General features: G+C 37.8%; 2 protein-coding genes and 1 long non-coding RNA gene across 5 annotated transcripts; 2 read left to right on the top strand and 1 right to left on the bottom strand.

The window, feature by feature from the left end:
- The first annotated feature begins 296 nt into the window (after positions 1-296).
- LOC111807129 (LRR receptor-like serine/threonine-protein kinase ERL2) lies at positions 297-2,272 on the top strand. The gene is made up of 2 exons (XM_023692711.1): positions 297-602; positions 730-2,272. Exon 2 carries the CDS (start codon positions 747-749, stop codon positions 1,965-1,967), a length of 1,221 nt encoding a protein of 406 aa, XP_023548479.1. The 5' UTR covers positions 297-602; positions 730-746; the 3' UTR covers positions 1,968-2,272.
- A 2,357-nt stretch (positions 2,273-4,629) lies between these two features.
- On the bottom strand, positions 4,630-12,127 carry LOC111807124 (LEC14B protein-like). Of its 3 annotated transcripts, none has more exons than XM_023692705.1 (10): positions 11,967-12,127; positions 11,145-11,713; positions 10,695-10,814; positions 10,118-10,195; positions 9,570-9,746; positions 8,303-8,380; positions 7,808-7,983; positions 7,157-7,315; positions 6,816-6,876; positions 4,630-5,062 (listed from the first exon to the last, which is right to left on the bottom strand). In XM_023692705.1, exons 2-10 carry the CDS (start codon positions 11,568-11,570, stop codon positions 4,871-4,873), a joined length of 1,467 nt encoding a protein of 488 aa, XP_023548473.1. In that variant the 5' UTR covers positions 11,571-11,713; positions 11,967-12,127; the 3' UTR covers positions 4,630-4,870. The 3 variants fall into 3 exon arrangements, with proteins under 3 accessions (XP_023548473.1, XP_023548474.1, XP_023548472.1); XM_023692706.1 differs by having other exon boundaries at positions 11,145-11,699; XM_023692704.1 differs by having other exon boundaries at positions 11,145-11,660.
- Positions 12,128-13,328: 1,201 nt separating this feature from the next.
- LOC111807137 lies at positions 13,329-14,113 on the top strand. Its single transcript, XR_002816911.1, has 3 exons — positions 13,329-13,404; positions 13,519-13,620; positions 13,718-14,113. It is a non-coding gene; the product is annotated as an uncharacterized LOC111807137 (long non-coding RNA).
- Positions 14,114-14,701: the final 588 nt, after the last annotated feature.

The raw sequence follows: 14,701 nt of genomic DNA, 5'->3' as shown, positions 1-14,701 counted from the left end.
AATTATGGTATTTGTTTTATGTGGTATTTGTTTTATATGGTATTTGTTTTATATAGTATTTGTTGACCAACGTGCATTTTCGCGTGACTAGTATAAACTTAACGCCGTCAAGTCCACATCAACCAAAAGCTCACGGCCGTCACGCTCTTGACCTCTCTGTCTCTTCTTCCCCAACCAACCCACCATCTCCGGCACGTGACCACTGTCTCCAAAGCCTTAATCCAAACCTCCAGGCTCGGACAACCGTTTGCCCTCCGAACCTAAACCCCCTCAAACACAATAAACAAACAAATAAATGAATATTCTGCCATTAAAGAAAGGAAGAAGAGAAAGCGTTTTTTGGTTCGTTTGGTGTTGCAGAGAACTGAGAGCGGCTGTGGCTGTAGTCATTGAATCTTCTCTCTCAAGCCATTAAAGTTCTTCCAAAAGCAAAGCCAGTACAGAGATTGGAGATTTTGATTTTGATTTTTTTCTTCTTTTTTGTTTGAGGATTCTGTGATCTTTTCTCTGTTTGCGTCTTGTTGAAGCTAATCGATCTCGCGGTTTGGGAGTTTTTTTTGTTTTTGATCTCTCTTTTGCAGGTTTCCGCCATTAATATAGAGGTTTCTCACGAGATATCCTCCTTCATTTTCAACCTATTGTTTGTTTATCACGGGAAAGAGTTCTTGAAGTATCCAGTTGGTTGCACTATTTAACTGTGTTGTGTTTGTGTTGGTTTCTCTCTATCAGAGCTTGCTGTTGCTCTAATGTTGGAGGAGAAGAAGCAGAGGGATTTGAGGATGCGGATGAGGAGCTATGTTGTGATTTTGTTGTGTCTGGTGCAATGCTGTTGGTTTTCGGATGCGATTGTGGATCCGATTGATTTTTTGGCTCTGCAATCGATACGGAAGGGTTTGGAGGATTTGCCGGGCTCTAATTTCTTCGCGTCTTGGGATTTCACGGCTGATCCTTGTAATTTCGCCGGTGTTTTCTGTGATTCTGATAAGGTCGTTGCCCTAAACCTAGGGGATCCTCGTGCTGGTTCGCCTGGTTTGGTTGGCCGGATCGATCCTGCCATTGGCAAGCTCTCAGCACTCACAGAGTTCACCATTGTTCCTGGTCGAGTCTTTGGAGCTCTGCCAGAATCTCTCTTCCAACTGAAGAACCTCCGTTTTCTCGCTATCAGTCGGAACTTCATCGCTGGTACTCTCCCGGCGAATCTCGGCCAGCTTCGGAGCTTGAGGACTCTGGACCTCAGTTACAATCAACTCACCGGAGAAATTCCTCGATCTATTGGAACGATCACGGAGTTATCCAATGTCATCCTCTGCCATAATCGCCTCACAGGTTCAGTCCCTATGTTTCCGTTCCGTAGCCTTAATCGTCTTGATCTGAAGCACAACAATCTCACCGGGCCTCTTATCCCGGACTCTCTTCCGCCTTCTCTCAACTACCTCTCTCTCTCATGGAACCGCCTCAACGGCCCCGTCTTCCGCCTCCTCAGCCGCCTCGACCAGTTGAACTACCTCGACCTCAGCATGAACCAGTTCACCGGAACCATTCCAACTCAGATCTTCAGTTTCCCGATCGTCAACCTCCAGTTGCAACGGAACCTCTTCACCGGCCCGATCCAGCCGGTTGATCAGGTGGCGATCCCGACTGTCGATCTCAGCTACAACCGTTTCTCGGGTCCAGTATCGGCAATGTTTTCCTCCGTGCAGAATCTTTACCTGAACAACAACCGCTTCACCGGTGAAGTTCCAAACAGCCTTGTGGATCGATTGTTGGCTGCGAATATTCAAACTCTGTATTTGCAGCACAATTTTCTGACCGGAATCGAGATCAATCCGACGGCGGAGATTCCTCTGAGTAGCTCCTTATGTTTGCAGTACAATTGTATGGTGCCACCAATACAGACGCCGTGTCCAGAGAAGGCCGGCAAACAGAAAACCAGGCCGACGGAGCAGTGCGGCGAGTGGAGAGGGTGAAATCTGGAAATTCACATACTACATCAGGGGCATAAGTGGAAGAAAGTAAGTAAAGGTGAAAAAAGAAAATGATTTTTTTAAAATTATAAAATTACACAGTTTTGGATAATTAATTCATGAATGTACACAAATCTCTGAGGGGGAGTGGTGTTTTTTTTTTTTTTTTTTTTACTTTTAAATATTCGTTTATTTGTTTGTGTTTAGGCTCAAAAATAAGAAAACTTCTTATTTATGTAATTGTTTTTGGAGGAAACCTATGAATGTTTCTCCAATTATATGTATAAATTCCATTTATTTTATTATTATTTATTTTTTAGAACTCTCTTCTATGATCGGTTGAACGATGCTAAAGAGAAGAATTAGGGTTTTTTCTCTGCGTTTCGTTCATGTAATGTAATTAGGGTTTTTTCTCTGCATTTTGTTCATGAACTTTAAGGTCAATGTATAATAGACTCATGTAATTTTAAATTTTGTGTCTATCAAGTTCGTAGATATTAGAATGCGTCTGATTCATGCTTCAACATTCAATTTAGAAAACATTTTTAAGTTAAGTTCACGTAGATTAAGGGACTAACCTAACATGCAACTTAACATAAAACGAACGAGTTAAATATACCTTCTTTCCGTTCTAAAAAGAAAGTTAAAAGATAAAAAGGGTTGAGGTTCAACAAATGGGGCCATAATTATTAAGGGAAGATTCTTAATCACTTAGAAAGTGATCACTACTTTATCTTTTATGTTCATAATTATTCTAAGTGTTCTTAATAATTTACCGAAGTTTCTTCCACAAGTAGGATTAGCGGGCCATATTCTATTATTAAATAAATAGTTTATCTTTTCATGTCTCGACGTTTTCGCGTCTTTTTTTTCTTTCTAGTTCGTTATAATCTGTTCTCATAACAATTTTGAGCTGTTTCTCGGTTCAATACAAGTGATCGTCCAACTTAATACTACTTTCATTAGCTACAAATAGTTAAATAACGTTAATATGATTTCACTAACAGTCGCCTAAAAGAAATAAACGACGCAAACTAACGTAATGAAAATCATTGCAAAGATATCACGAGTTTCAACCATACTGAATCGAAACCCGTAACATGTTTGTCGTGTATTATTATTCTTTGCTTTGCTTCACAAGAAATTTAAAGCAAATGCAAATAATTGGTAAACCATTATAGTAAAGGCTTTTTATATTAGAAGTAGGAGTTGGACCAACTGCTATCAATTATGTTTCTGATTCAAGAAGTAATAGTCAGCACACTCAATAATGTGTGGCTCTTTCTTACAGCCTCCTCCTCAACCTGGTGCACAAAATTATTTGTCTCTTTAATTCTCATATTCAACACTTTTGAGTACCTTTCATGGAAAGTTAATATCGAGTGGCCTGCGTACATCTTACGTGATAGGACGGGCCTAGCTAGATAGACATTTGGGTCTCGGGACCCTACTCGACTGCCATATAACAGCAATAATGATGGTAGAGCGAGTTCGTTACCCATCAATAATTTAGCTAACCTTGATGAACTTATTAGATCCTTTTCTTGTGACAAGAGGACAAGAGGACAAGATGTCCTCCATTTAATGAAGGTCACTAACTCCTACCAGTAAAACACAACTACTGGGAAGAGGTTTCCACACCCTTATAAGGAATGTTTCTTCCCCTCTCCAACTGATGTGAGATCTCACAATCCACCCCTCTTGAGGGCCCAACGTCCTTGCTAGCACACCACTCGATGTCTAGCTCTGATACCATTTGTAACAACCCAAGCCTACTGCTAGCAGATATTTTCCTCTTTTGCCCGTTACGTATCGCCATCAGCCTCATGATTTTAAAACGCGTCTGCTAGGGAAAGGTTTCTACACCCTTATAAGAAATGCTTCTTCCCCTCTCCAACCGATGTGGGATCTCACAATCCACCCCCCCCCCCCCTTGGGGGCCTATTGTCCTCGCTGGCACACCGCCCGATGTCTAGCTCTGATACCATTTGTAATGGCCTAAGCCCACTGCTACTAGATATTGTCCGTTTTGGCTCGTTACGTATCGCCATCAGTCTCATTGTCTTAAAACATATCTATTAGAAAGAAGTTTTCAAACCCCTTATAAGGAATGCTTCATTCCCCTCTCCAACCGATGTGTGATCTCACAATCCACTCCACCCCCTTTGGAGGCCCAACGTCCTCATTGACACACCGTTCATTGTCTGGCTCTGGCTATGAAACCATTTGTAACAACTCAACCCCACCGCTAACAGATATTTGTCCGCTTTGGCCCGTTACCTATCATCGTCAGCCTCACAGTTTTAAAACACATCTACTAGGGAGAGGTTTCCATACCCTCACAAAGAATGTTTCGTTCCCCTCTTCAACCGAGGTGGGATCTCACAAATACAAGATTAAGAATTCTAACTCCTTAGTAAAATATAACAGAATCTCACCCAAATCTGACTTTCTACCATATTTTCAACAAATCTAACAATCATATACAAACATTGCATAGGGTCAGGAAAATAGAAGTGGGTAGCACCGGCAGAAATAAGAACAATAATAATTCTATCCCTACTCTAAAAACAATAAAAGATGAGAATTAAGAAGAAATATACCGATGCTTGCTATTTCCACCATTTTGTTGATCATTATTCAACAAATTTATACACTATATATATATATATGTATGTATGTATTATATCATATTATTCACATAGATTATAGACAGAAACATGATATCAAAGATTCGTCAAGTAGAACCAACAAAATACTGCAACGGTGAGATATAAAATGCATATTAATTGCATCTTATTTTCAAGAGTATGATAGGATGCATGCATCACAGAGCAAGATATACTGCATTTGCCAAGCTATAATCCACCAGAAAGAGCTTGCCTTACAGTTTTCTTCAGCAGTTTTCAATAGAAATGTCGCCTGCGGACTCTCTTCTTGTTCGGAGGAGTCGGAGCTTCACCGCTGCCCGGAAATTCCCATTTGACAACATCCCCATCCCATGAAGAGCTTACAAGCATTGGATATTGAGGGTGCCAGCTACAGTCTCTTACTGGTGATTTATGATGCTTCAGTGTTGCAACTAGAGCTCCAGTCAACTACAAAGGACATAAGAACAACAAACATAATGCTAAATAAGAATGTTATAAGATATATGGAATACAATTTTCTAGGACCAGAAATAGTTTAGCGGATGTATAATTTTTATACTCATTGTTCACAATCCAATGATTAACAAACAAAAAAAAAAACTATTTGTAACCGCTCAAAGCCTACTGCTAGCAGATATTGTTTTTTTTTTACTTTTCCTTTTGTGATCAGCATCCTCGCTGACACTCGTTCCTCTCTCCAATCGATGTGGGATCTCACAATTCACCCCCCTTCAGGGCCCAACGTCCTCACTAGCACACTACCCGATGTCGGGCTCTGATACCATTTGTAACAGCCCAAGCCCACTGCTAGCAGATATTGTCCTCTTTGGGTTTTTCCTTTCGGAGCCCAACGTCCTCGCTGGCACTCGTTTCTCTCTCCAATCGACGTGGGATCTCACACTATTGATACTAATTAAATAGAAAATGATATTTCAAGAGTTTAAACACACAATCCTTGCTCTAAAACCATGATAATATAATAATGAACCAACAACTTAGCTAATATTTAAATTAATGGTGAATTTAATATTTTCAATATTTGGTTAACACTCTCCTCGCTTGTGTTCAGCATAAGAAACAACAAGTGAGCTAACTAACAAAGAGTTCCGTAAACTTTAAGGTAAATCAGTGATTCAGCTATGACCCGTGTTCTAGAAAGTCAGAAAGAGATTTCAAACAAGTATTGAAATATAAAAGCTAAAGCTATAACAGCCTGGCCCACCGCTAGCAGATGTTGTCCTCTTTGGACTTTCCCTTTCGGGCTTCCCCTCAAGGCTTTAAAACACATCCGCTAGGGAAAGGTTTCCACACCCTTATAAAGGGTGTTTGGTTCTCCTCCCAACCAAGGTGGGATATCACAATCCACCTCCCTTCAGGGCCCAACGTCCTCGCTGGCACTCATTCCTTTCTCCAATCGATGTGGGACCCCCATCAAATCCACCCCCTTTGGGGCCCAGCGTCCTTACTGGCACACCGCCTTGCGTCTACCCCCTTCGGGGAATAGCCTCCTCACTGGCACATCCCCCAGTGTCTGGCTCTAATACCATTTGTAATGGCTCAGGCCCACCGCTAGCAAATATTGTCCATTTTGGGCTTCCCCTCAAGACTTTAAAACACGTCTACTAGGGAAAGGTTTTCACACCCTTACAAAGGGTGTTTCGTTCTCCTCCCCAACCAATGTGGGATATCACAAAAGCAGTAGAGCAACTCCCAATATCCGGGAACTTAGAATCTGATAGGAATGTTATTGGGATATTAAGAGACGGTCAGTAATTCGACGTAGAGTTTGTTAAGAGAGTTTTGTTATAAATAGAGTGGGTTATAAGATGAAGACAGGCAATCCTTCGGTTGAATCAGAGCTCGAGTGATATCAAAAGAGGGAGAGTCCAAGTACCTCACATTAATCCAATATATGTTGGGTTCTATCAGAACCGTCCTCTCGAGCATTCTCACTTAAGTGTAAACAATTAAATCATTGTCTACCTTCCTCCCCTTCCACTCCTATGTATAACCAACTCCCTTGCATTTGCACATTAGTAGTAATATAAATAAATGTTTCCATGTGCGAGGCATCGGACTAATAGATGTTATATTACTAAGGAGGGTCGGAGGTATAAATTAAATAATTTCCCGGCTCCAACGTCAACTTAAAACCTCACATGAAAATAAGATGCATATAAATAAATGTCAAATGACTTACCAAATCATAGATATAAACGCAAGAATTGTGAGATCCGGTGTAGATGTACTTCTGGCCGGTGCTGCAGAGGGGAAATAAAAATATAGTCTCAACTATTAACCATCTTCAATGTATCTAGCACGATAACTAGAAATTCGATTCACAATAGAACAAGGTTTATTGAAAATGAAGTCGATATCGAATGAAATCAATACTTCCTTGAAACAAACCTTTAATAGCATAGCACAAACTACTGCATAATGCAAAACTTCAAAGGTAATATTTTCATGCAGCAGAGCAAATAGTTAACATCTCGATCGTAATACAGTCATAAATATGCAGTTGCAGCCACAAAAGCTCACCTAGATTCCGGGGAGAAATAACAACGGATAAGCGTTCGCAGGACTGAATGACCCTTGTATGTAGCAACAGATCGATCACGTGGATGCATCAAATTTTTAGCATGGAGTGGATAATCCATCCATCTGTAGTCCCAATCATAGTTTCTGGGCCTATTGTAGCTGGAACAAAAGAGGAGGGTTGTTTATGAATGAAAAGAGTTTCCATTTTAGGAAGGATACCATACTTACTGTCTTTAAAAAACGAGCCGTCTTGCCATATTTCAACTTATAGGAAAAACAATTCAAATAAACTATCATTGTGGAGACTGAGATTTTTACTCCCTCTGAAGGTTCCTTACGAAACCGATATAATTTGATTTATTATTCGTGTTTTATTTTCAAGTCATGTATTGCATTAGACAACAAGCACATTTGTATTAGGGGAAAAAATCATAATTACTCGTTTGAGTAGCGCTGTTCGGAAAAATACAAGTTTTTTATAAGGTAACTTTAAAATACAAAATAATTCATGATGGTAGAAGAATAGTTACTCAGAGAAAACAAAGTTACCCTCAGTTTCCTAGCATCAGATGAGAAACAAATACCCAGAATGACTAATAAGAAAAGGAATAAATATAGTGCGTATTTAGAGAGTATCAAAACGGTACGTACTGAGTAGCATTGTTGGACATCTTTCTGATATCCCAAAGTTTGATGGTCTGGTCTTTACCATTGGAAATTAAATATCGACCATCCCCACGACTATCAATGAACGTGATACCTTCGACATGTCCTTCTAGAATCCCTGCAGCCTTCCCTTTAGATATAAAGCAGCGTCTGTCCCACACCTACAAATATACATCTAACATCTTAATACAAGGAACAGAACGAACTTCTCAAATATACAATCCTCGAGCCCGCACACTTTCAGGATTAGCAAATAGTTAGTTGCATTAGGTGACTGAAACCATTGGGTTAGGCTAACTCCTAAGTTTTGGGAAAACTCTGGTTGCAAGGCCAAAAATCACAACTTCAAGATTCATGCAAGAAAAACTGGAAATTTGTTAAATAATGGGACAAAACATTCATACGCTTCCTTCTAAACTAAAGTGGTCAATCTTTGACAAAAAGTAGCAAAATGTCCTCGAAGTTGTAGCGGATTTGTACCTTACAGAAAGTATCATCACTTCCAGAGTAAACCAGATGGCCACTTTCATCAGCAAAACACACAGTATTCACATCAGACTGTGCACCCAATAAGAAAAAACTTAGAATGCCAGGAAATTTTGTAATGAAACAATTAACAAAAACCTCAGCAGGTACATAATATGCAAAGATTCCTCCACAGGTAAGTAAGTTTAGCTCATGAAGATGATTAAGTAAAGTACGAGACAATATTTTTCGAAACAAGATACAAGATGAATAAGACGCTGGAGAATTAGTATATGAACTGGTAAGAATCCTCTTGAACTTACCAATTCTTTGTCTGCTTCAGAAAGTTTCTAGCCTATATAAGGTCAGTAGATGTTGGGGGAAATAGTTAAGGATACTTCAAATCAAATAAAAATAGAAGGGAAAGGAAAGACAAGAATAAAAGTATGTTTTTTTTGCAACAATACTTAAAAACAAAGAACAGCCTTCAGAAACTATTCCAAAAAAAATAATTCGGGAATACACACGAAGGTTCCATCATAAACATGTTTCTAACCATGTCGGGGTGACCAAACTGATTTGGAAAATTACATGAATACGGTATAGGATATTCAAATTAGACACACGTTGACAGGCGGGATTAAGACTGTCAACCATATCACCAATCATCAAACCATCTCCCAACCAGACATTACAAGCTATGTTTTAGCCGTCACTCCATAAAATTTTGATTCACGATCTCATAACGNCCATAACGGATTTTATGAACTTATACAAAGATTTTCAAGCCGTTTCTTCACTAGGTGACACCAGACAAACTGTCTAGTAGTAAATGGACAAAGGAATTCAGGTTGTTGCTCTTTTGTGGATGTCATCTTACAAAAGAAAGCTTGTAATTATTCAGTAATTCGAATATAGAACTTCAGTAAGTCTCGCAATTCATTGCAAGATGTACTTTTCTGCATAAGTTTGAGATTAGGTAGCCTATCAGGTCAACTCTAGAAAACATACATGTACCTTAAACAATAAAGCCAATAAATTAGATAAATCAAAGAGCAAGGGAGAATAAAAAGCTCTTCTTTCTTCATTTTTTTTTTTTTCCTAACAATTGGATATCACAGATTTTTACGAATACAAGAAATGTAACAGTTTGAATCATTAAAATGCCTAAAGTTCTTTTTTTCTTTGCATGCACTAACAATAAAGCAAAATATTGGGGAAAAAACTCTACAGGCACGTGAAGCGTATTGTGTAAATACTAGAGAATGATTTAGAGCATTACTCTGTGAGCCAAAATTCGAAGCGAAAGCTTATTAGTTTCAAGATCGTAGACATATATAGAATCATCGCTACTTCCAGCAACAAGTTCTCGTCCATCTGTTGAAAATTTCACAGAGAAAATTCCAAAAGAATCTCTTCCATCACCATGTGCACAGAAATCCAATCCCTCATGAACCTCCTGTATCGTTTTAATATGAAAGTGAAGCAAGAAAATTAACATAGAGAAAAGGGTACGCAATATGACAAATGAAAAATCCAGATTTCCAGTAGTCTTAGTCAAAAAGTTCAATAAGGTCTCAGATAGTAGAGAGATGCCAACAACTAAAGTAAACTTATATATATATATTTCTTTTTGTAGCTAAGATACTTCCAACATTCCAAAGTACATTAGCTAAACAGTCGAAGTACGGAGAATCACAGTCAATAAAGCAAGAGGTTGGCCAAGAATTTATGCCATTACATAATATGAGTTATATAGCATCAAAGAAATATATTTCAATCCACGATATCAACTGAAATTTCAGATTTTAGTAAATTTTGAACCCATACCGTAATATTTGCCAGAGACTCTGTTTCGGCGGATGACACGTTAACAATGTGGATGATTGGTGACATGCTGGCATAGACCTTAAACAACAAGGCCAATAAATTAGATTATTCAAAAACAATGAATAATAAATTCATCCTAAAACATCAAAAGGATGCTTCTCCATCATGATAATGCTACTATAATTTCAATGGGGTTTTCAGCCTATTGTTAAGACACAAGGTTTTCAACCCAATCACGAACAACCAAAATACCGTAATCTTGTGATTTTAAGACCAGACATGTACATTTGTAATTTATCAAAATTAACCAAGCAAAATAAACAAAAACCTTAGCAACCAAACAGTAACACGTAAAGACATACGAGAAGATTTTTACTAAGTTATTTGAAAATTCAAGCACAAGAATCTGCGAATAAAGACATGCAACATATTACAATTAAATAATTACTTATTCCCAAACAAATGTTAGATAACTAGAGAAGATAAATAGCCAACAAGCTATTCGATAATGCCACAGTGCCATGGAAGCAGATACCTAAGGCTTGATACACGTATAGTTTCTCGAGTAAGCACTTACAAGGAAACGCTGGTCAGGAGAAAGTGATGTATCAGTAATTGTCCACCGCAAACTTTTTGCAAGAATGTTCTTTTGAACCTTCCACCCATTATCCACATTATAAATTCTAATGTGGCTCCCCTGCCAACAAATGTTCTCGTAATTAGTTAATAGTTACAGTACAAGGTAATAATCTCCCACGAGCCAATTTTTCGACAGAGGAAATATAGACACTACGAGGATTGGGCACATTTAACTCATTTATGAGAACTAAAAACAGGAAAGGAACAACACAGATAATAGTACGATTAGGACAAACGAAAAAGATCGAGATTGTTAAGCAAAAAATAATAAGTTAGAGAGAGAGAGAGCTACAAAGCTAAATTTTGTTCTCCAACTAACCGAATTTGATCCGAAGCCACAAAGAGATTTCACATATTAACATTTAATACAAGGGTTGCTCGGAGGTACCTGAAATCCTGCAACAAATAGAGAACCATCTGACGAAAACTGCGAGACATAGGCTCGGCTAGTCATTTGGTCCACAAGCCATGGACCATTAACAGGCAAATATCTGCTCAAAATGTGACAACAATCTCCAGCTGAGAACCTTCCCTTCCCTGAATAGTTACATTCCCGGCCCGCCAACATTTTTACAGGGGAAATATATACCTCCCGCTTCCCAGGCAGTACTTGACTCAAATGTGAACTAGGCCCTGATTTCATTCTAGTAAGCTGTGCAATTTCATCATCTAAATAATTCAAAGGCTTGTTGGACACTTGACCTTCAACCGCTGCATTGATACTCATGTCGCCATCACAGTCAGAACCAATCTCTAGTCTACTCAAAGCGTAACCCATATCACCAATGGTGGCCCAGCTTGGGATACCATACATCTTAGTTCAAGAACACCCTATAATATGTCGATGGACACACTCGTAAAACTTCAGATTAACCCTCATCTGAACCCCGACTTCATTCCATAGCTGTTTCCCACAACCCAGAAACAAGAAAACCCAAATGATCTGTTAAGAAATTGCTGGAAATTACGTCAAAAACAATTAAAACTCAATCAGGTCCCGTAAAAATAACCCATAATCCCAAATCCCAATGGGTAATCTACTAATATCAATAATTTAGCCCCTCGATTGACATTCTTTCACTCTAGAAAATGAATTTATTCATACAAGTTGGGTTAAATTCAATTCAATTCAATTCAATTCTAAGAGCTGACGAACATCAAACAACATGCATATTACTCGCAAGGAGGAAGAAGGGGAAGAAAACCTAACCTGTGTGGTGGGAAAGAGATTGATTGTGCGAGGAAGAAGATAAAATATCAGTTCATGAGTTGAATTTCGTATGGGAATTGGATAATGAATGGATATTAGTAGTGGGTATGGGCGAAATGGGTAGGTGTGCTGTGGACGATTAATAACTCCTCGTTCCCCGTGTTGAACAAGCGCTCTCTCAATTTTCTATTTCTCTTACCATTTTTGTTTCTCCCTTTTTATCAAATTAAATTTTTATTTATTATTTAAATTATTATCTATATTGTATTTATAGACGTAGAAATTTTAATTATCAATTTTATAAAGAGAAAAATCGATAAATATATGAAAATATTAATTTCTTACCATTTTTTTTATATTTATGTTTGATTGATTCTTTTCGATGCAATAAAAATATTAATTCAGTGTTTATGTCGGTGAAGGCCACTGAACTTGATTAGATGTGTCATGCCAGCGTTGACAAGTATCTATGACACATGGTTAGAGAGTGACGTGGTGCACTTTTGGCTATCGTGTTTCATGAGAACGCAACCTTTGTGTCTATAACTATAATGTTATTTTGTGTCTCCGTGTCTTATTGTAGCTTATGATAGAAGGTTGTTGTGAAAGACCGTGACATATACCAAATTGCTACCAAAGTCAAACCTCGAGATTTGTCGGAAACGACAAACTTAGTATTAATGTTCATAATACGAGATGATATTATCATGCCCAAATTTACAAACTTTATTCCAAATAAAGAGATTCTAACCTGACCCATTCCAACCCTATTCAATCCCGTCCAAACGACTCCGAAAAATTAAATTACAAAGTTTGAGTAATTTTTTTCTCTCTATTTGGTCACGGGCCTTAAAACGTCCTATTTAAAAAAAAATTGAGTTTGTAACCTATCTAGGTTTGTGCCATAAACTTTATCGAGTATTTAAATTTTTAATTATGAGTATGCAAGTTTTTTAGTCTAATAGATCATTAGTAAGTATTTGAACGTGCATATGTGTTTATTAGCCGACTAAATTTTTAATTGAATAGATTATTAATATTGATGCGGACTAAATTTTTAAATATTTTATATTTTTAAAAATTAAAATATATTCGAACAAATTTAAAAGTTTAGGGTATTATTAGCCATATACTCTAATTTTATATTTAATAGAGAATCTAATTTTATATTTAATAGAGAATTTCATTTTATAAAATTTAAATAGGTTAGAGATTTATTATAACAAAACAAAAATTAAATTGAAGTATTTTATATTTTTAAAATTAACAAATTTATTAAACAAATTTGAAATTTGAAAATGGATTAGTTTTTATTATTATTAGTATTTTATTTTTTATTTTTATTTTTATTTAGGAATTACGCATTTTTGGCTTCGCGCGTACCATTTTCATGTTGCTCTCTTCTCTTCTCCTCCACCGATAGAGCTGGGCTGAAGAGGTGAGCGTTTCTTCTTCGTCTTTGTTGAATATTGTTCTTTTCTGAAACGTAAATTTTGGTTAACGATTCGTTTGTTTGTGTTTTTATTTTTGTAATGGACATTGTTGCATTTAGCTGTGGCCGTTCATTTGAGCAATCAGGAATCTCTGCACTTCCGTTCAATTTTTTTTGTGTGTTTTTGGAGCAGCAATTGAGCGATCAACATATTCATCTACGGTAACAGTTCTTTCCATGCGTTTCTGGATTTCTTTTTTGTACTTTTGGCTGTTTAATCAGATAGGAATTGTTTGATCTTCCTCTGATTTGATTGTAGATGCTTTATTGTTTGGTTTCATGAATCATTGGGATGAGGATCTGGAAGCCTGTAAAGAGGGGTTTTGATGAGTTTTTCACGAATGGAGCTCATTGTTTTATGACCAGCGCTGGGTAAGTTCCCTTTGGACCCTCGTATTTTTCCCCAGTCTGATGTGCAATTTCTTTTGGGACCACAATGAAATGATTACATAGCTACTCCACTTGAGTTTAGATCATATATCACTTGTGGCCAAAAAGCTGATTGGATCCACATTATCAATGCCTGTTGCTTTCAAGACTTGCAAATGGCGAGCATGTAAAATGAATAGACTAGATACTGTAAAGAACCAGTGCAAGATGTCACATTCACATCGGTAGTCTATTGTTTCTCTCCATTTTAGATATCTTTATCATCTATGTTCTCTCTCTCTCCAATGTGGTTAGATGGGCAAACAGATAAGATAACATAGAAGTGGTATGTTACCGCCCAAACCCACCCCTAGCAAATATTGTTCACTTTGGCTCATTATGTATCGCTGTCAGACTCACGGTTTTAAAATGCGTCTACTAGAGAGATGTTTCCACACCCTTTTAAGGAATGCTTTGTTCCCCTCTCCAACTGCCGTGGGATCTCACAATTCACCTCCCTTGGGAGGGCCAGCGTCCTTGCTGGCACAATGCTCGGTGTCTGGCTCTAATATCATATGAAATAGTCAAAGCTAATCGCTAGCAGATATTGTCCGTTTTGGCCTGCTACGTATCGTCGTCAGCCTCACGGTTTTAAAACGCGTCTAATAGGGAGAGATTTCCACACCCTTATAAGAAATGCTTGGTTCCTCTCTCCCTAACGTGGAATCTCACAAGGTAATTTACCATATTTTGAATTCTAGTGGGTCAGTTAAAGTTCATATATTCAAAGTCCTTTGTCATTCTTAAGAGAATACTTTATTCAATTTCAAATAACCAAACTTAGTTCGTATGGCAAACACAATTTCATCCTCCT

The sequence above is a fragment of the Cucurbita pepo genome, chromosome LG12 (genome assembly GCF_002806865.2).
Source record: "Cucurbita pepo subsp. pepo cultivar mu-cu-16 chromosome LG12, ASM280686v2, whole genome shotgun sequence".
NCBI lineage: Eukaryota > Viridiplantae > Streptophyta > Magnoliopsida > Cucurbitales > Cucurbitaceae > Cucurbita > Cucurbita pepo.
The sequence above is the reverse complement of the archived record's forward strand: the minus strand, read 5'-3'. Positions and strand labels throughout refer to the sequence as shown.